Source organism: Pongo pygmaeus, chromosome 18 (assembly GCF_028885625.2).
Source record: "Pongo pygmaeus isolate AG05252 chromosome 18, NHGRI_mPonPyg2-v2.0_pri, whole genome shotgun sequence".
NCBI classification, from domain to species: domain Eukaryota; kingdom Metazoa; phylum Chordata; class Mammalia; order Primates; family Hominidae; genus Pongo; species Pongo pygmaeus.
In genome coordinates this window covers 31,679,762-31,697,759 of record NC_072391.2, presented here as the reverse complement: position 1 = coordinate 31,697,759, position 17,998 = coordinate 31,679,762, and the positions used below count along the sequence as shown (strand labels likewise).

The window sequence follows — 17,998 nt, the reverse complement described above, 5'->3', positions numbered from 1 at the left end:
TCACATCTTCCCACAAGCCTCAGCCGCCAGAGTTCAGTGGAGACCTCATGTGACTGCAGAGGCTGGGCCTATAGCCAGAGGCCTAGAGGGCTGGGACTGGCCCAGGAGGTCTGGGCTTTTCCCCACCTCTTCGAGGCTAACAGCCCGTGGACAAAGTGGCTGTTTGCTTAAGGGAGAAGGCTTAAGCACTGGCTGCCCTCAAGTCATTCTATCCCCCTCCCAAGTGGGCATTAGGTTATCAGACTAGGCTAAAAGCAGAGGGGCCACTGGGCAGGCTGGCAGCACAGGAGCCACACACCCTTCTCCAACAGGGTCTGGTGGCTGTTGGATGACAAGGTCTGGAGGCAGGGACTTCTTCCAGGAACCTGGGGGAAATTAAAGGGAACCAGGCCAGGGGAGGAGGTGGAGGCAGTGACTACTGCTCAGTTTCCTGGCCCAAAATACAGGAGGTGAGAATGGGGGACCAAATTTGATGAGGTGATTACAAACACTCCTTTATTGAGTCTTAAAAAATAAACACCTTAAATGGAGAGCGTGAAGCTGAGAAGTAGCATCCCCAACAGCTTGTGTCCTTGGGAGCTGCAGTCTTCTCTGAAGGAAGCTGCTTCTGTTCCACAGACACGGCAAGGGGTGCTATGTATGCTTTGTACATGTATCAAGAGTCCCTCCTGGGGGTGGCAGAGCTCAGTTACTCTCGCCATCACTGCTGATGATGCCACGCATATGTGACCAGTCCGGGGGTGCGGGACGAGGCCGCTCTTCATCTGAGTCCAGGGTCCGTCGGTACAGCTCCCCTGCGGGTGCTGCTTCTCCTAAAGGGTTCCAGGCTGTACGTCTGCGTGGCCGGCCTAGGGGAAAGGGGAAACGAGAGATCAGATGTCTGAGAATGTCCAACCCCACCTATCTGCTCCTGGGCAGTGAGAGGAAACCCCTTACCCGAGCCACTGATGATGTTCGCAACATCCAAGGAGGCCACCTCAGCTGCCTCCTCCCTCTGCTCCTTCAGGGCCCGACACTTCTCTAGGGAAGGGGTACCTGGGGCAGAAGAAGCTGGTGATCCTCTCCTCCCCAGCAGCAAGGCCCTCTCTTGCAGCCCCAAGGGCACGCTGGGCCTCACCCTTCATGCCTAGGGCTTCCAGTTCTGCCCGGAGGATACTCAGGCGCTCCTTGTGTGAGCAACAGGAGCCCAACAGCTTCTTGTAGTTTCGATGGGCACCACAGGCCCGAATGTAGCGCTTCAGCCTCATCACAGCTGGGTGGTCCTCTCCACGGCGACCTGAGCCAGCCTAGCAAGGAAAGACAGCAGCTGAAGGCCAAGCCTGCTGGGCCCGAGGCAGGGTCTCCCCCTCTTCCCTAATAGTGGCCTCCCACCCCTCCTCACCCTCACCTTCCCTCCTTTGGCCTCTGGACTTCCGTCTGAGGAGGAAGAGGAGCTTCGTGTCCTGCCTTTCCTGGAGCTCTTCTTGGAAGAGCGGTTCTTCCTCTCCCCCTGGGGGCCTCCCCCCACCTCGCTGTCACTTACCTCCCTCTCCAAGTCGCTTTCCTCACCACTGGTGCTGCCCAGTCTGGCCATCTTTCTAGAGCCTTTAGCTGTGGGTTCCCCCTTCCCACTGTCTTCCTCGTCCTCGCTGCTTCCACTCAACCTCTTCCCACCACCCCTAAGCTGGGTCCTGTCCTCACTCTTCCTCTGCACTGGGGGTTCTCTATCTCTCCCACTGTCATCCCCACTGCCTGCTGCCTCTTTCTGCTCTTCCTCGCTGTCTGAGTCTCCCAAGAGCCTCTTTGCCTGGCTTTTCTGCTTACAGCTCCTCTCCTCCCTAGCTGACTTTCTCCGGCCACTGCTCCTGGTTCTGGGTTTCCAATCCCCCTTTTCCTCATCCTCTTCTTTCTCTTCCTCCCGCACTTCCTCCTCTCTGTGCTCTTTCTTCCCAGCTAGGATCTCCTCTTCACTCTCCTGTTCACTTTCCTTCAGGCTTTCAGTTCCTTTATTTCCCTCCACCTTCTTTGCTGTCCTCTGAACGGGTTCTTCCTCACTCTCCTCACTTTCTTCCCTGGCCTGCTTCCTACTGACTGAGGTCTTGCCTGGTGCCTGCTTCTTTACCACAGGTTTCCTCCTAGTCTTCCCCTTGTACCCCTTTTCCTCCTTCTCACTGCTCTCCTCTCCCCTCTGTGCGGGCAGGTCCCTCTGCCGTTCCTCATCACTGCTCTCCTCAACTGCCTTTGAGGCTCGCCTTGGATTCTCCGCTTTGGCTGGGCTGACTTCTGCTGCCACCCCATTCTTTGCTGGGGGTCCAAAGTAGTCTGGGCTGGAGGCTTCAGAGCCGGACTCTGGAATATGGAGAGGAGAGAAGGTTGAGACAGGCTCCTCCTGTCCCTTCTCCCTTCACTTCAGATAGGTTGCCTCGAGCCCTGCCCTGACAGTTGGAGGGGCAGCAGGAAACAGCTATCTGTACTCGCTGTTCCCGGTTCCTGACTCACTGGCCTTGCTCCCTCATCTAACGCCTGGGGACATAAGAGACGCGTGGTGAATGCTTCTTGAGTGAACCAACGATGCAGAAGGCCCCCACAGCAGGGAGGAAGCACTAACCCGACTCTGAATTGAAGCGGAACCTTTTTCTCTCCGGGTCGCTACAAGGGGTGGGAGGCCTCTTGCCCTTCTTGGTAAGGTCCAGTTTGTCTTCCCTGGAAGCGGCTTCATCCACCTGTGTGTGCGCCAAGAGGGCAAACTATGCACCAAGGCTGCGCTCACCGCGCCCCGTCAGGCCCCTCCTCCTCAGCAGCAAGCCCCGCCTCCGCCTCCCGCGGCCCAGGCTCCGGCCCGGCACACCTGCATCTTCAGCAGCTCCTCCTCCACCAGCCGCTTCAGTGCCTGCTTCTCCTCGGGCTCCAGGTGGCTGCGGCCCGAGTGAGCCAAGTACCTCCGCCGCACGATGGAATGCGTAAGCGTGCTGCAGGGACATGGTGTGAGGACGGAGTCCCGTCCCACCCGCGCCCTTTCCAACCCCATCTTCAACCCCCTGGGCACCTGAGGTCCGGGCGGCCTCGGAAAAAGCTACGGGTGAACTCCTGCATCTCCTTCTCCCGCGCCATTTTGCTCAACCCGGGATTGGCGGCTCCCGCCTTTTTTTCTTCTCGGCCTCCGTCAGCGCGTTTGACAGCGGCTCGCGCACGCGCAGTGCTGCGGCAACGTGGGGCGAGGGACCGTTGGCCCCTGGCCGCGGACCGCGTGGGCCGAGAACTTTGCCAGACGAGACTTGTTTTCCCTGGGCAGTTGGAGGGTCTCGCGGCTCCTACCCTTTCTTGGAACGGATCATTTTAAAAGTTCTCGTTAGAAACCAATTCGGCGCCGGCACCCTTTGGGTGAAACGTAATCAGCCCGCGACGCTGCCTTCCTCCCTGGTCACGGGCACCAGCTAGGCTGCTGTTATTTCGCAAGGCAGAAGAGAAAAGGCATCCTCGCGAGCAGACGAGGAACCTCGGGGATAAATCCTTTTGTGGCTTCAAGTGTCTAAGTACATTAGAGTCAGGAACGGCGCTTTCCAGCGTCCGCCATTTTTGTGGCGTCACCGCGTCGCTGCTACGCCATCCCTAGCGCAGCCACTCGCCGCCGCGCTCCTGTCCCAGTGTCCCCCGGGAGGTCGGCCCGTGCGGTGACGCCGCCTGAGAGCGGGGTACGCCGGGAGTTGTAGTCCTGGCGGCACAGCCTTGCAGCGTCTCCGGAAGTGGAGGCGTGAGCGGCAGGGCAGCCCCTGCTTGGGGTAGCGGGAGGGTAGATTCTGGGCGCCACTCCCGGGCCGGTCATGAACGGGCCGGCGGACGGCGAAGTGGACTACAAAAAAAAATACCGGAATCTGAAGCGGAAGCTCAAGTTCCTCATCTACGTGAGTGCTGCGCGGGAAGGCTGTGGGGGGTGAGGCCTGGCGCGGACAAGATCTCAGTTTACCCAGGTGTAAAGTGGGTGGGGCGAGCGGCCGCTGGTTCCGGGGCCCTTCACGGAGGACCGTTGGCCCAGCGCACCCCTTGCCCGTGATACAGGAGCACGAGTGCTTCCAGGAGGAGCTGAGGAAAGCTCAAAGGAAATTACTGAAGGTGTCCCGGGACAAGAGGTGAGGCACGTTGCAGGGGCGGAGAGCGATGTGGTTCCTAGGGAATCTACATTTGGACCCCATCCCCGAGTAGGGCCACAAGTGCATGGGCTCTTTCAAGGATCCGATGGGCCAGCTGGGAGGGACAGGGTCCCAGGAGGACATTGCTGTGCTGGAAATCACTGTCCGTCTCTCCTTCCCTCCCTTCAGTTTCCTCCTAGACCGACTTCTGCAGTACGAGAACGTGGATGAAGACTCTTCGGGTGAGCAAGGTCTTCAAAAATTGGTGGAGGGCATGGTTCCTGGCACTTAGCAAGCTTCCTGGACCCCTGCCTTTTAGGCAGTGGTGGCTGATGCAGCCCCCAGTGGTCCTTAAGCCTAGTTGCTTGCCTTCCACCTCCACCGTTCTTTCATTCAGGCACTTACTGAGCACCTATTGTGTTTCAGGCACTGTGCTTGGCACAGGGGATACAGCAGAGGCAGAGATAGGCAAAGCCCTTGGCCTGTTGTAATTTACATTCTAGTTGGGAAGAATAAGTAAATGAAGACAATAGACTAGAATTTTAGGTCATAGTAACGACCTGAAGGTAATGAAAACAGTTATGCGGTAATGATTATAGGAGAACAGGGGTTGATGAATTGTTTCTGCAAAGGGCCAGGTGGTAAGTAAGCTTTTTGCAACATACAATCTTTGAAGCATCTACTGAACTCTGCCATTGTAGTAGCAGCCGTACCCCATAGGCAAATACATGAGTATGGTTATGTTTCTATAAAACTTTATAGGCACTGAAATTTGAATTTTGTATTATTTCCATATGAAAAATTTTTCTTTAGTTTTTTTTTTTCCAACCGTTTAAAAGCTTAAAAGCCATTCTTGGCCAGGTGCGGTGGTCCACGCCGGTAATCCCAACGCTTTGGGAGGCCGAGGTGGGCGGATCACAAGGTCGGGAGTTCAAGACCAGCCTGACCAACATGGTGAAACCCCGTCTCTACTAAAGATACAAAAATTAGTCAGGTGTGGTGGCGTGCGCCTGTAATCCCAGCTACTGGGGAGGCTGAGGCAGGAGAATCATTTGAACCCTGGAGGCAGAGGTTGCAGTGAGCCGAGATCGCTGCCACTGCATTCCAGCCTAGGCGACAGGGTGAGATTGCTTCTCAAAAAAAAAAAAAAAAAAAAACACGCCATCCTTAGCTTGCAAACCACACAAGCAGACAGCAGGCAACGTCTGAATAGAGTACTCAAGAAAGGCCTTTCACAGAGTGACATTTGAGTTGGGACCAGAGAAGAAACCAGCATTCCATCCTGGGCAACATAGTGAGACCCCATCTCAATTAAAAAAAAAAATTAGCCATGTATAGTGGTGTATAAATGTGGTCCCAGCTACTTGGGAGGCAGAACCAGGAGGATCCCTTGCCTGAAAGGTCAAGGCTGCAGTGAGCCATGATAGCACTACCGTGCTCCAGCCTGGGTGACCGAGCAATGCTGTCTCAAATGAAAGAAACCCCATCCTGGGTAACACAGTGAAACCGTCTCTACTAAAAATACAAAAAATTAGCCGGGCGTGTTGGTGGGCAGCTGTAGTCCCAGCTACTCGGGAGGCTGAGGCAGGAGAATGGCGTGAACCCGGGAGGCAGAGCTTGCAGTGAGCTGAGATTGCGCTACTACACTGCAGACTGGGCGGCAGAGTGAGACTCCATCTCAAAAAAAAAAAAAAACCAATCTTGTGAAGAAGTGGTCTAGAGTTGTCCCGGTAGAATAATAAATGCAGCTACCCTGAGGTAAGAACAGGTCAGGCTTGGTTGAAGAGCAGAGGGATGAAAGAGAGAGAACACTGTTTTCATCCTTTTATTTGAATATTGTCTGCAGTTAACTATATTTTACATCATAACCAGGGCCCCACATGTTAAAACAAAGTTTAACGAAACATTTTTAAGATCACTATATCCAATTCATCTTGACACTTTTTAGACTGCTTTTTTTCCTTTCTTTTAATGCTGGTTGCAAACCAATAAATTGATTTCATGACCCACTAATGGCTTGAGACCCACAGTTTGAAAAAGCCCTAAGGTGGGCATTTGTGGGCCTCTTCCTGGGTGGAGCCCTCAAGCCACGTCACGTAGAATCACCTCTCTCCTTGCCTTTAAACATTGGTCTGGGCCGGGCACGGTGGCTCACGCTTGTAATCCCAGCACTTTGGGAGGCCGAGGCAGGCAGATCACGAGGTCAGGAGATCGAGACCGTCCTGGCTAACATGGTGAAACCCCGTCTCTACTAAAAATACATAAAATTAGCTGGGTGTGGTGGCGGGCGCCTGTAGTCCCAGCTACTCAGGAGGCTGAGGCAGGAGAATGGCGTGAATCCGGGAGGCGGAGCTTGCAGTGAGCCGAGATGACGCCACTGCACTCCAGCCTGGGCAACAGAGCGAGACTCCATCTCAAAAAAAAAAAAAAAGAAGCACATTGGTCTGAGGCAGGATTGGCATGTGGCAGCCAGCCACGTTTTAGGACATAGTGTTTTGTCAGAATGCATGATACCCATTTGCTTGCTATTATAGGAGGATTGTAGATAAGGTTAGGGAAATAGGCAGGGGCCCACTCAGGTAGGTCATAGTAGGAGGTTTGGCTTTTATTGTAGCCTCTCATCCCCTGCCTCTTCCTTCCCTAGGGGCTTCCAGTTAACATCCTGTTTGAGGGGAATTCAGGGCAGGAGGTGGGAGAGAACCCAGCATGTTCATGGCCAGAGTGGGTTGCATCTGAGGAGGAAGAGCCAGCAATACGAGCCCCACTCCTGTCGTGGAGGCCCACGCCCTGGCCAGGGAGACACTCGCAAACGACGCTTTTCAGCACAGTGTGAGGGCAGCCATGATGAGTGAGAGTAGAGGGTTCCAGGAGAGCCTGCAGTTAACTGGGCTAGAGGGATTCTGGAAGACTTCACAGAGGAGGTGGCATTTAATCTGATTCTTAAAGGGTCTGTCTGAGCAGAGACATTGGTAACAGCTTCTATAGGTGTAGCAGTCGTTTGTTCGATGAAAGATGGCCCTTCTGAGGCAGAGGCACTGAACTAGGAAATATATTTCTTTTTTGATGAAATAGGTCAGTGTGCTTTAAAGAATACAGTTGTGTTAGTTGACCAGAAAGGTACATTGAAGCCAGATTAAGCAGCACCATGAATTCATGCAGGTAGTGGGTGATGTCATCAAGAAGGATGTGACCAGGTTTGTTTTAGGTCACTCTGGGGTTGGGGGTGGACAGTGGGTGGCAGGGTGAGGTGAGACTGCTTAGCAGGTGATTTTGACGTGCTGGTGGCCTGATCTGTGTTAGTTGGCGTGGGGAGCAGTGGATGAAGGGGAGGACTTCAGGGGTAGATGAACAGGACCCTGGTTATGGGGAGTGGGGCAGAGGCAGGAGTTGAAGACTGCTCAGCTCAGAGGCAAGGAACCAGTGGCATCAAACAGCCAAGGAGTCACAGACCTGGCTTGGAGTCTTAGCCTCACACCTTACTTTCTGAGCCTTGGTGACCTCATGTGACAAGTGGAGGTGCTGCCTTTCCCATCCTTCCTTGGATCTGATGACAAGGAGAGGTGGTGAGTGGGAAGGAGCCTGGCACCCTGGCCATGCGTGGCAGGTGTGTTATGGAGGAACCAGAGCGGGAGGGGGGCTGGGGAGGCTGGAGAGGCTATGGGCCTCCCTGGGACAGCTCGAGTGTGTGGTGCATGCGCGTGCCCACTAGCTGGTGAGTCAGATTCCCCCGGGGCCCTTCTGTTGGGTTTTGGTTTGTTTCATTTTTCTGAGGCAGGGTCTGGCTCTGTCACCCAGGCTGACGTGCAGTGTTAAAATCACAGCTCACTGCAGCCTCAATCTCCGAGTAGTTCTCCTGCCTCAGCCTCCTGAGTAGCTAGGACTACAGGCACACCCCACCATGCTCGGATAATTGTTTTTGTTTTTAATAGAGATGAGGTCTTGCTAGGTTGTCCAGGCTGCTCTTGAACTCCTGGCCTCAAGCGATCTGGCCACCTCAGCCTCTCACAGTGCTGGGATTCCAGGCGTGAGCCCTCGCACCTGGTCTTCCGGTGCCCTTCTGTAGTGTAGAGAAGGTTATACCTTTCTGGGATGGACTGGGATCCCCCCATCCCCACTGACCAGCTATCTCCATCACAGACTCAGATGCCACTGCATCATCAGATAACAGCGAGACAGAGGGGACACCCAAGTTGTCTGACACACCGGCCCCTAAGAGGTGAGAAGAAGATGCATTCCTCTCGCTGGGGAGGGTCAGGTGGGGCGCCTGGGCTCCTAGCCACCTCTGACCTCCCCCTGTCCTTTCTCCAGGAAGAGAAGCCCTCCGCTGGGGGGGGCCCCCTCTCCCTCCAGCCTCTCCCTGCCTCCTTCAACAGGGTTTCCCCTTCAGGCCTCCGGGGTCCCCTCCCCATACCTGAGCTCGGTGAGTTGGGGTCAGGGATGGGAAGTGCGTGGGAGTAAGGTGGGCGTCATTTGGGCAGAAGGGCTGGGCCTTGGGGCAAGGCCAGCCCAACTTTGGGGACATCTGTCTGGGTGTGGCCCAAGTGTCCCGTGGAGGGTGTGAGTCGGGGCTGCCCCCTTCTCTCTGGTATAGGAACGGGGCCAGGCCTGACTGAGGAGAGCAAAGCCCAGGACAGCATCCTGCTGCTGCCCGGCCCTTCTGTGCTCGGGAGCCCCAGGAGCCGCACTCATCACCATCTCTTTTGTTTTTCCATCCTCCTTCTGTTTGCATTTCTTCCCCCACCCTCACCCCGGTCCACTCCGCCTCCCATCTCCATCCCCGCTCCCGCCCGCAGCTGGCCTCCCCCCGCTACCCCCCATTCCCTTCTGACTACCTGGCCCTGCAGCTGCCCGAGCCCAGTCCCCTGAGGCCCAAGCGGGAGAAACGGCCCCGCCTGCCCCGGAAACTCAAGGTACCCTGACGTGGGGGCGCTAGGGAGGGGCAGGACGGCAGGAGGACAGTCACCTGAGGGAGGCTCAAGGCGGGGGCCTGTCAGAGAATCATGAACGGTTAATTTGGGGACCCAGTCAGCACTTAGCACTGAGGGGTAGATCAGAGAAGTCTCGGCTCACAGGCTTGTATGGAGACAAATCAGGGCAGAACCAGCCTTGGGGGACCCGGTGTGCGGATGCCAGGGGTTCCGCCCTTTCATGACTGCAGTGTAGCAGGGCCAGGCTCATTTTCCCAGGGGGGGCGTGTTCTGTGATGCCAGGTAGCCCCAGACCGGGTCAGGATTATGGGATCTAGAGTCAAGTCAAGACTGCCTGTTAGAAACCACGTGGCCTTGAGCAGGTCTCTGTTACCCTCTAGGCCTCCTAGGCTTGGCACCTATAGGGCGAGTGGTCCTACTCGATGTGACCAGCAAGCGCCCCTGGAGCGCCTCCTGTTACACGGCAGTGCACAAAGCAGACCAGTGCCTGCCCTCACAGAGCTCACAGTCTAGCAAGATAGGCAGAAAACAGACCAGAAAAAATAGGTACTTGTGGAGAAGAACAGAGTGAGGTCCAGAGCGTGGGGACGCCGGGGAGACAAGGCTGACACTTAGGGCCCAGCAGTCTGGGATGTTCTTTGATCAGAGACTTACAGGAAATGGCAGCAAGCCGTGTGGCTCCTGGGCAGTGTTTCCGTCGGGCAGAGTCTGTGTTTGGGAGAAAAATAAGCAGGGAATTGGGTCCCGGAGCAGGTCAGAGGGAGGGGAGCTCCTGAAGTGCCAGTGTGCAGGATTCGCTGTGAATGAAGGCTTGGAGACAGCAATTCCCCTGGCGGGGCGCAGGTTGCAGGTGTGGAGGGGGAGTGATCTAATTGCATCTTAACAAAATTGCAGACACTGGTGGTCGGAGAACAGACTGAGCAGTGGGGTGAGTTGGGATGGGAGTGAGGAGGCCACCGTGGTAAACCAGGCCAACGGCAGAGGGTCCAGAGGGAGCTGCGGACCCATTTCAGAGAATGAGCATGGGAGTTCCTGGAGGACCTGGTGTGGGCTGTGCGGGAGAGAGGCCAGGATGCCTCCAGGGCTTTAGTCTGAGCACGAGTGGAGTCTCCCTCCCTGGAGATGGGAGGGCTGTGGGAGCACAGGCTTGGAGGGAAGCTGAGTCTGGCTGCAGATATGTCAGGTGCCATCTGGAAAGGCAGCTAGACAGCGGCCCGTGAGGGGCTGTGCATTTGGAAGCCGCCAGGCTGGCGATAGATGCGAGCCTTGGGAGAGATGGGGATGGGCTGAGGGACAAAGCGGAGTGGGGACCAACTGGGCGGCTCCCAGGGTTCTGGAGCCAGAAGCAGAATGAGAGGCTGCATTTGCGGTGGTCTGGAGTACAGGATCTGGAGCTCTAATCCCAACTCTGCTGTTTTCTCCGTGTGACCTTGGCCCTGTGAGGCTTCACCTCTTGAGCCTGAGAAGCAGAGGTGACAGTACTGGCCCTGGCTCTTAGCAGGGGGGTGGCGGGCAGGGTGGGGGGTGGCGCAGCATTGGGGGGCACTTTGAGGCTTTCTGGCTGGGTGCTGAGTCCTGAAGCGGAGTCATGTCCGGGAGCAAAGTTGTAGACATTCTGGAGAGAAGGTTTGAGAGGGTGGCCCAGGTCCATGGCTGTCGGGGGAGGCGGGCAGAAGCCAGGAGAGGCCTCAGCAGGGGGAACGTGTGAGCCCGGGGTGAGTGGATTTGGATATTCCTGGCTGAAGCCATAGTGGGAAGGGAGACAGGGCCACAGTGAAAGCACTGCCCGGGCCAGAGCAGGAGTGCTAAGAAATTGGCAAGAAGAAGCGGGTGGGGCGGGGTCACAGAAGGCCTGGACAGCGGCCTGAAATGGGAGTTTGTCTGTTACTGTCGGGGGAGCGGGAGTCCCTGAAGGGTCAGGGGAGTGAGGAGATGGAAGGAAGGGAGTCCAAGCAGAGGAAGGATAGCTGTGAAGACAGAAGCAGGTTGGTTCTGTCAGGCCTGAGTTGGACTTGGCCGGCTTTGAATCCCAGCTCTTCCAGTGCTCACCATGCGACCTCAGCGTTGTCATTTCACTCTTTAAGCCACAGCTCTCTTTCTCCATTCAGTGGCGTCATTGTGCGGAGAATGTGAGTGAAGGGATGAAAATCGCTCAGCCGGTGCCTGGCCCCTAGTAAGCAACAGAGAAATGTGAGCCACTGCCAGTCAGGCTGAGAGGACGCCACTGAGGAAGTCCAGGCCAGGGTGGGACGTGCTGCACACAGTGGGGAAGGAGAGGGGGTGGCCAGAGGAGGGGATGGTCCTTTCCAGTCATACACGCATGTCTGCTCACATGTGTACATGTGGGGTCCTGGTACAGGGCGTGGGGGTGCTGTTCAGAGTTGGGCCCCCTGTCTGTTATCCATCTTGCCAGCCTCCTATACCCTGAGGCCTGACCCACCCTGGCCCCCACACCACCCCAGCAGCGGAGATGAGGATGAGGGCTCCTTAGGAAGCAGAGAGGAGGCCACAGGGCCAAATGTGACACTCAGAAGGGCCACTGGAGACCACGCATGGCGTTTCCTGCCAGCCCACCCAGCATCTAGCCCAGGGCCAGACTAGATACTGCCCCGCAGGACCCAGCAGGCCTGTGCCTCAGGACCTCCATGTCCACACCAGGTTCAGCCTCCTCCGCTGGCACATGACCTTTCCCCGCTCCCTGGTGTCCTGAGGCTGGGAGGGCATTAACAGAAACTACCTGGTACACAGCAGGTGCCCAGTTTGTGCCCACAGACAAAGCATGGGGACTGCAGAGGAAACCCACAGAGCTCTCTAGGGAGGGTTTGTGAGGACCTGGCAGCGGGGGGGAGCTGAAGGGTTGAGCAGGGCAGAGGCCACTTCCCACCCTCAGAGGACAAAGCAGGACTTCTGACAAATAGAGCAGGATGCCCAGGTGGAGGGGCCGCCTGTCGTCCAGCAGGCGGCACTCCTGTCCCGAGGCCCCGAGTGGCACGGTGATGCACTCAGGTCTGTGTTTTAGAGCGCGCGCTCTGGCTGCAGTGCGGAGGAGCTGGATCTGGGAGAGGCTGCAGGCAGGGAGTCCAGTTAGGAGGCTGGGACCGCAGCCCAGGTGAGCTGAGAGGAGGGCTGGGCCTAGGCCACAGCTGCGGGGATCCCGAGGAGGGGCCCATCCAAGACATAATACAAGCTTCTTGGGGGCAGATAAGCCGCCGGGGCTCCTGGCTCAGGCAGCCTGCAATACCTTCCACCGAACCAGTGAGTGCCGCAGAAGAGGGAGAGGAGGAGGAGGGAGAGGAGGAGTAGGGAGAGGAAGCTGGTGGCAGGTGGCACCTCCGGGGCCGGCAGGCAGGCAAGCACTCCAGGCCGACTCCGCCTCTGGCTTAACCCCTGTCTCAGGGCAGCCCAGGCGCCTCCCTGGAGGGGGCAGGTGCCCGGGCCTTTCTCTTCCGGTTTCCTGTGAGACACCCCCATCCCCTTATCTCACCTCCATCACCACCCCCAGGCACTTGCTGGGTTGAGGCTCTCGAGGGGCTGGTGGGGGCAGGCCCTGAGTGCAGCATGGGTTGGCCCGGCTGTGCCCAGGGCCCGTTCCTCCTCCCCAGAGCTGCCCCGGGGGGCAAAGCCCGGTCTCCTGAGGCCCCAGTGCCTCCCTGACTAGTCCCCCTGTGTTTCTTCCCCCTGCTGCAGATGGCGGTGGGACCCCCCGACTGCCCTGTGGGAGGGCCGCTGACCTTCCCTGGCCGGGGTTCTGGGGCTGGGGTCGGGACAACCCTGACCCCCCTCCCACCCCCCAAGATGCCCCCACCCACGATCCTGAGCACGGTCCCTCGGCAGATGTTCAGTGACGCAGGTAGCGGGGACGATGCCTTGGATGGAGACGATGACCTGGTGATCGACATCCCGGAGTGACCGCGACATCACGCCATGCCCACCACGGCCCCGCCCGGCGCCCTCCCCATGCCAGCACACACGAGTCCAGCTTCCTCGGAGGTGTTTATTGACGCCCAGCTGCCATGCTCCGGCCACTGACACAACCAGAAAAGGCGTAAACATGCACGGGTGTCCCCCAGGAGGGTGGCAGGGGCCCTGCCTTCAAACCCCGGCCCCCTCCAGGGGACAGTTATTTAAACGAGTGGCCGGGAGCATCTGCCACCTGCTGGGGAGGCAGAGACCCTGCGATGGCCACCTCTTTAAAAGGGCAGCTGTACAGGGCTAGGTTTTTTCAATGACGTTTCTGTATTAAAGGAGTGGCTCTGGGTTTGTTTTTTGTCTTTTTGTTTTTGAGACATTCTCCTCCTCTGAACCTCCCCTAATCCGACCTCCTCCCTGTCGGGGGAGAGGGACGGGGCAGCGTGGAGAGGCAGGAGTGAGGAGCGCGGGGGCCTGGGGCCAGGCTCTGAGCACTGCCCGGGTGTGCACATGATGGGGGGTTTGCATATTTGCAGGGACTAGCGAGTCAGGCAGGAGGTTTGCATATGTGAACATAGAACTCCACAGCCCCTCATGAGCAGACAGACCCGGGTCACGGAGACTCACAAAAATAAGACAGGTAGTGCAGGGTGGGGGCAGCCCACCCCGTGTAAACGTGCAACACACTCGTGCGAAGGTTGGGTACTGGACCCGGCTCGATGGGCCTGTGCTGGGACACTGCTGTCCACTCAGGCTGAGGACAGAGCCCCAGCTGCAGGGGGCAGCTCGCTGGTCAGGGTGTGCCAGCGCTCCAGGGCTGCGTCTGGCTGCTGCAGGCAGTCACTCCAGTGCTTCCGAGCCTCGCCTCGGGCACCTGGCCCCAGGGACACGCCACCTGGGGGAGCAGGTGGCAGGGTCAGGGCCACCTCCCTGCTACTCGCCCGCCCTCAGCACCCGCAGCCAGCTCCTCCCTCACCAATGAAGTCATTGGATTTGCCAATGTCATAGTCCCAGACGGTGACTTCCAGGGTCTTGGTGGCCAGAGTGGAGAGCTCTATCTCGTAGAAAAACTCCTGGGGACAAGGCCGGCCACCCGTTCGTGAGCCAGCTCCCCAGCCCCTCCCTGGCCTCCCTCCGTGTCCCGTCCCCACCCAGGTACCTCGTTAAATTCTGGGTTGAGAGTCTTCTTCTTCACGCACGTCTTATGCTTGGATTTCTTGTCCACATCGGGCCTCAGGTACCTGGGGGTGGGGTGGAGGGAGAGGAACTGAGGGATGAGGGACAGGCCAGGCCCAACTCGGGCCAGGGCAGGCTCGCTGGGGAGGAGAGGGTCAGAGCGAGGGCTCACGTCTTGACGTAGGGGTCCGAGTAACCGTTGACGTCCATGGCAGCCAGATGGGCACAGCGCAAGATGCCTACCAGCAGTCCCCGGCGCCGTGAGCTGTAGCTGAGACTCAGCAGGATGCGGCCACGCTCCTCCAGCAGCCCCTGCCCCTGCTCCGCCTGCTCCAACTGTGGGGCACGGACGCAGGGTCAGCCTGGGCCTTGCGGCCGCCCACCCACATGCATCCCCATCCCCGTGAGGTGCCTCACCTCCTTTAGGTAACAGGAGATGCCCCTCAGCGCCGCTGACATGGAAGAGGGGGACGCCAGCTGAGGGGGCAAAGAGAAGGTTCTGGAAGCCTGGCCTCCCCAGGGCCCCCTCCCCTGGCGCCCCTGCAGCCCCCACACAGACCGGGACCTGGCGCTCGAGGCAGATGTTAAAATGCTTCTTCTGCGAAGGCTTGAGGCGGCGGAGGGGCACGCGGATCTCCCCAATAAACTCATTGTGACTCAGCTTGTCCTCATCACAGACGGCGATCCTGGTGGGGAACTGCAGTGTCAGGGCCCCTGGGGTACCTGAGCCCCGTTCCGGGGTGTAGGAAGGGCCTTGGACCAGCCCAGTTCTGCCCTAAACACTACATCTCATCTGGAAGACAGGCTGGCACTTGAGAAGGACAAGCAGATTTGCCCATTCCTCTCTCCCTCCCTCTGCAGCCACCCGGCTGTCCCTGGTCCATCAGGACGTGCTCAGCCATTGTGGGAAGCCCTCAGAAATCTTGGAGCACGCCGCTCACTGCCTCCATTCAGGGCCTGGGGGCAGGAGCCGAACACCATGGTGGATGTGGCCATAGACACAGGCTGTGAGAGCTAGAAGGGCCTTGGAGCCTTGGGCAGCCAGACGAGCACCCCACGCCTCCTCGGGAACCCCCGTCCTTTTCCTGTGTGCAGCAGACAGCCAGCCCCGCAGGGACTCACTAAGAAATGATTGCTTTCCAGCCACCTGTCCTCCTGCAGCCCCTGCCCTGCCTCTGCAGTGACCCACTACCAGGTTGGGCATCTGTGGCATGGAGGATGGGCAGATCCCAGCCCTGCCACTTCTGAGCCACCTGTGTGACCTTGGGCAAGTCACTTGATCACCCTACGCCTCATTTCCCATCTGTAAATGGAGATAGTCAAGGGAAAGAAAGAAATGTGAAAATGCTAAGCCTGGGCTGGGCCCTGGTGAGCGCTCATTTTTTGGTCTCATTCTGGTTTTGGCCTCTGGCCTCCCCTCCATTCCACCCGCACAGCCGACACCAAGGTGGTCTCTGCCGCACAGCCCTGACCATTAGGGAAGGTCCCAGCTGCAAATCCAAGCACAAAGGCAGAGGTCTCTCCAGAGCCTGGGTTTTGCTGCCCGCCACCTGACTTGAGGGAGTACTCTCCCCACATCTCCATCTCCTGGGATGACAGAGCAAGTTCCCTGTCCCTGAAGACTTCACTCCTTAAGAGATTTTAGGGGAACTCAAGGCACGGAAGGGGCAGACCAAAGCTGCAGAGGTCTGACTTAAGCCAAGGGCTCTGAGAAGGGGTCTCGGCAACCCGGGAACGTTTTTGGGAGGGGGCAGAGCTTGGACTGAACCTCAGATGAGTGGAATTTAGGCTGGCAGGAAGGAGCTTTCCAGATAGAAAACAACAGGAAAAGTTCAGGAGTTGTGGAACTGGCCAGTTGGAAGAAGGGAGTCCTCTGTTTGAGGGGCAGAGGATACTTTGTTTTGTTTTTGAGATGGAGTCTTCCTCTATCACCCAGGCTGGAGTGCAGTGGTGCGATCTTGGCTCACTGCAACCTCTGCCTCCCGGGTTCAAGCGATCCTCCTGCCTCAGCCTCCCGAGTAGCTGGGATTTACAGGTACATGCCACCACGCCCGGCTAATTTTTGTATTTTTAGTAGAGACAGGGTTTCACCAAGTTGGCCAGGCTGGTCTCGAACTCCTGACCTCAAGTGATCCGCCCACCTCGGCCTGCCAAAGTGCTGGGATTACAGGTGTGAGCCACCACACCTGGCAGGCAGGAGATATTGGGGGGCAGGAGTGGCAGGGAAGTATTTTGGCCTGCTGCCAAAGGGGCTAGGGAGCCGCTGATGGTTCTTGAACATCAGAGAGGTACGGGCTTAATGGGACATAGATCAACCAACCAGCGGTTACAGTGTCAGCTGTCCCCGAGCTGCTGCTGGGTGGTGTGGAGGGGGGCCCTCACCTGAGCACCTTGTGCGTGATGTCATCATCCGTGATCCCGCTGTACGTCAGGTCCTCATTCCACACGGGATTCAGTGTGTTCCTCTGAGTCTTCGTTTTTAGCTTATTGGCCTGGGATGTGGGGATGAAAGGTTCTCAAAAACTGTCCTCCAGCCCCATGGGCTGGAGTCATGGCCTGGGCCGGGCGGGGTGAGAGAAGGCTGTTACCTTACAGGCTCCAGGCAGCAAGTGCAGCTTGACGTAGGGGTCGGCGAGGCCATTAAAATCCATGGGCTTGAGGCCCTGGAGAGGAGGGCAGGGGAGAGGGCTGGAGGCTCCCGGCACCGCTCTCCCTCCCTCTTGTAGAGCTGGACCCTGGAGGAGCCCAGAAGGAGGGTGCAAGGGCAGGAGGAAGGAGCAGGCCTGGGAAGGGAAGGAGGAATGGGCCCCCTCTGGGGGCTGCATGCAAACCGGGCCTGGGCTTGGACGGCAGGGAGTGCCCACCTTGGCCCTGAGGATGCTACAGTGCAGAGTGCAGGAGGCCCGGTCGTAGAGAAGGTCAAACTCCAGCGTGCCCAGGGCGGCTGGAGAGAGAGGAAAGGCAGCATGGGTCGGTATGGAGACAGGTGTGTGCAAGAGGCCAGGAGGTGGGCACTGGCTGTGTGTGTCTCTCTCTCTTGCCAGCCCGCGAGTGTGAGTGCAAGAGGCTGAGTGGGCCCATGCGTGTGTGCGTCTGGGTCCCTGGCTCCGCCGCAACTGGGGCTGTGTGGGTGGTGGAGTGTCTCAGCAGAAATACTGAATATTGAGCCTTGCTGAAGCTGTAATCTCCACGCCGACTGCAGCTGTGGTGGCCATCCCTGCCACCCCCCCACTGCCCTCCTCCCCTACCTACATGCATAGCCAGCAGGGCCCATCCCCCTCTCCCCCGCCCCGCACCCGCCACGGCAAGCCTGGAGACCCCCACCAGCACATGGGGCCTCCAAGTCCCCAGACTCACTGGCATCATCCGAGTCATAGCTGTCCACCTCCGCACCATCCTCAGGCGTGGTGGCCCCAAGGAGGGCTGCAGGGGGGGCCAGAGCCAGGGGGACCAGATGGGTGGGGGCCTCCCCGCTGCCCCCTTCAGGTCCTGGTCCCCGGCGGGGGAAGTAGTCAGAGATCTGGCGGATGGGCCGGATGGGCCCGGGGCACACGTTGATGGCCATGTGCTCCTGGATGTTGATGGTCATGCGATCGCCCCTGCGGCCCCTCATGCAGCACCCCTGGCTAGGAGAGGGCATGTGAGCCAGTGAGCCCATCATAGCTAGCCATCCTGGCTAAGGGCCAGGCGACGGCCTCCTCGGTCTGCGGGGCCCTCACTGGCCTCCCTTCCTAGGTGTCGAGGGAGAGGGTGGCGTGTGCCAGCCGGTGGCAGGTGGGAGGCCTGGGCCCCTGCAGATCCCACGCTGGCTCCACAGGGGCTGGGCTACCAACCCACTCCCCGCAGAAGTCGAGGTTGCACCACCCCGTCCTCACCCAC

General features: G+C 58.3%; 3 protein-coding genes across 18 annotated transcripts in view; 1 reads left to right on the top strand and 2 right to left on the bottom strand.

The window, feature by feature from the left end:
* Positions 1-468: 468 nt before the first annotated feature.
* On the bottom strand, positions 469-3,667 carry HIRIP3 (HIRA interacting protein 3). 3 transcript variants are annotated; one of them, XM_054454511.2, is made up of 7 exons: positions 3,026-3,667; positions 2,828-2,948; positions 2,588-2,702; positions 1,388-2,328; positions 1,118-1,286; positions 937-1,035; positions 469-848 (listed from the first exon to the last, which is right to left on the bottom strand). In XM_054454511.2, exons 1-7 carry the CDS (start codon positions 3,088-3,090, stop codon positions 685-687), a joined length of 1,674 nt encoding a protein of 557 aa, XP_054310486.2. In that variant the 5' UTR covers positions 3,091-3,667; the 3' UTR covers positions 469-684. The 3 variants fall into 3 exon arrangements, with proteins under 3 accessions (XP_054310486.2, XP_054310488.2, XP_054310489.2); XM_054454513.2 differs by lacking the exon at positions 937-1,035 and having other exon boundaries at positions 1,036-1,286; positions 3,026-3,155; XM_054454514.2 differs by lacking the exons at positions 469-848; positions 1,388-2,328 and having other exon boundaries at positions 936-1,035; positions 3,026-3,155.
* A 65-nt stretch (positions 3,668-3,732) lies between these two features.
* On the top strand, positions 3,733-13,294 carry INO80E (INO80 complex subunit E). 3 transcript variants are annotated; one of them, XM_054454529.2, is made up of 7 exons: positions 3,733-3,881; positions 4,036-4,106; positions 4,296-4,348; positions 8,244-8,322; positions 8,415-8,526; positions 8,900-9,016; positions 12,722-13,294. In XM_054454529.2, the coding sequence occupies exons 1-7, from the start codon at positions 3,801-3,803 to the stop codon at positions 12,941-12,943; spliced, it is 735 nt and encodes a 244-aa protein (XP_054310504.1). In that variant the 5' UTR covers positions 3,733-3,800; the 3' UTR covers positions 12,944-13,294. The 3 variants fall into 3 exon arrangements, with proteins under 3 accessions (XP_054310504.1, XP_054310506.1, XP_054310505.1); XM_054454531.2 differs by lacking the exon at positions 12,722-13,294 and adding an exon at positions 12,054-12,143 and having other exon boundaries at positions 3,741-3,881; XM_054454530.2 differs by lacking the exon at positions 8,900-9,016 and having other exon boundaries at positions 3,741-3,881.
* The window catches only part of DOC2A (double C2 domain alpha), a 17,656-nt gene continuing 12,666 nt past the window's right edge, over positions 13,009-17,998 (bottom strand). For 8 of the 12 annotated variants that reach the window (XM_054454519.2, XM_054454520.2, XM_063654824.1 and 5 more), the window contains 10 exons: positions 17,477-17,745; positions 16,984-17,063; positions 16,708-16,782; positions 16,502-16,611; positions 14,679-14,805; positions 14,537-14,596; positions 14,292-14,455; positions 14,103-14,184; positions 13,920-14,016; positions 13,009-13,838 (listed from right to left, as the gene is read on the bottom strand). In XM_054454519.2, coding sequence (XP_054310494.2) covers positions 13,693-13,838; positions 13,920-14,016; positions 14,103-14,184; positions 14,292-14,455; positions 14,537-14,596; positions 14,679-14,805; positions 16,502-16,611; positions 16,708-16,782; positions 16,984-17,063; positions 17,477-17,745 — 1,210 coding nt within the window. In that variant the 3' untranslated portion in view covers positions 13,009-13,692. The remainder of the gene's footprint in view (positions 13,839-13,919; positions 14,017-14,102; positions 14,185-14,291; positions 14,456-14,536; positions 14,597-14,678; positions 14,806-16,501; positions 16,612-16,707; positions 16,783-16,983; positions 17,064-17,476; positions 17,746-17,998) is intronic. The other 4 variants (XM_054454522.2, XM_054454523.2, XM_054454524.2 and 1 more) reach the window with 2 other exon arrangements.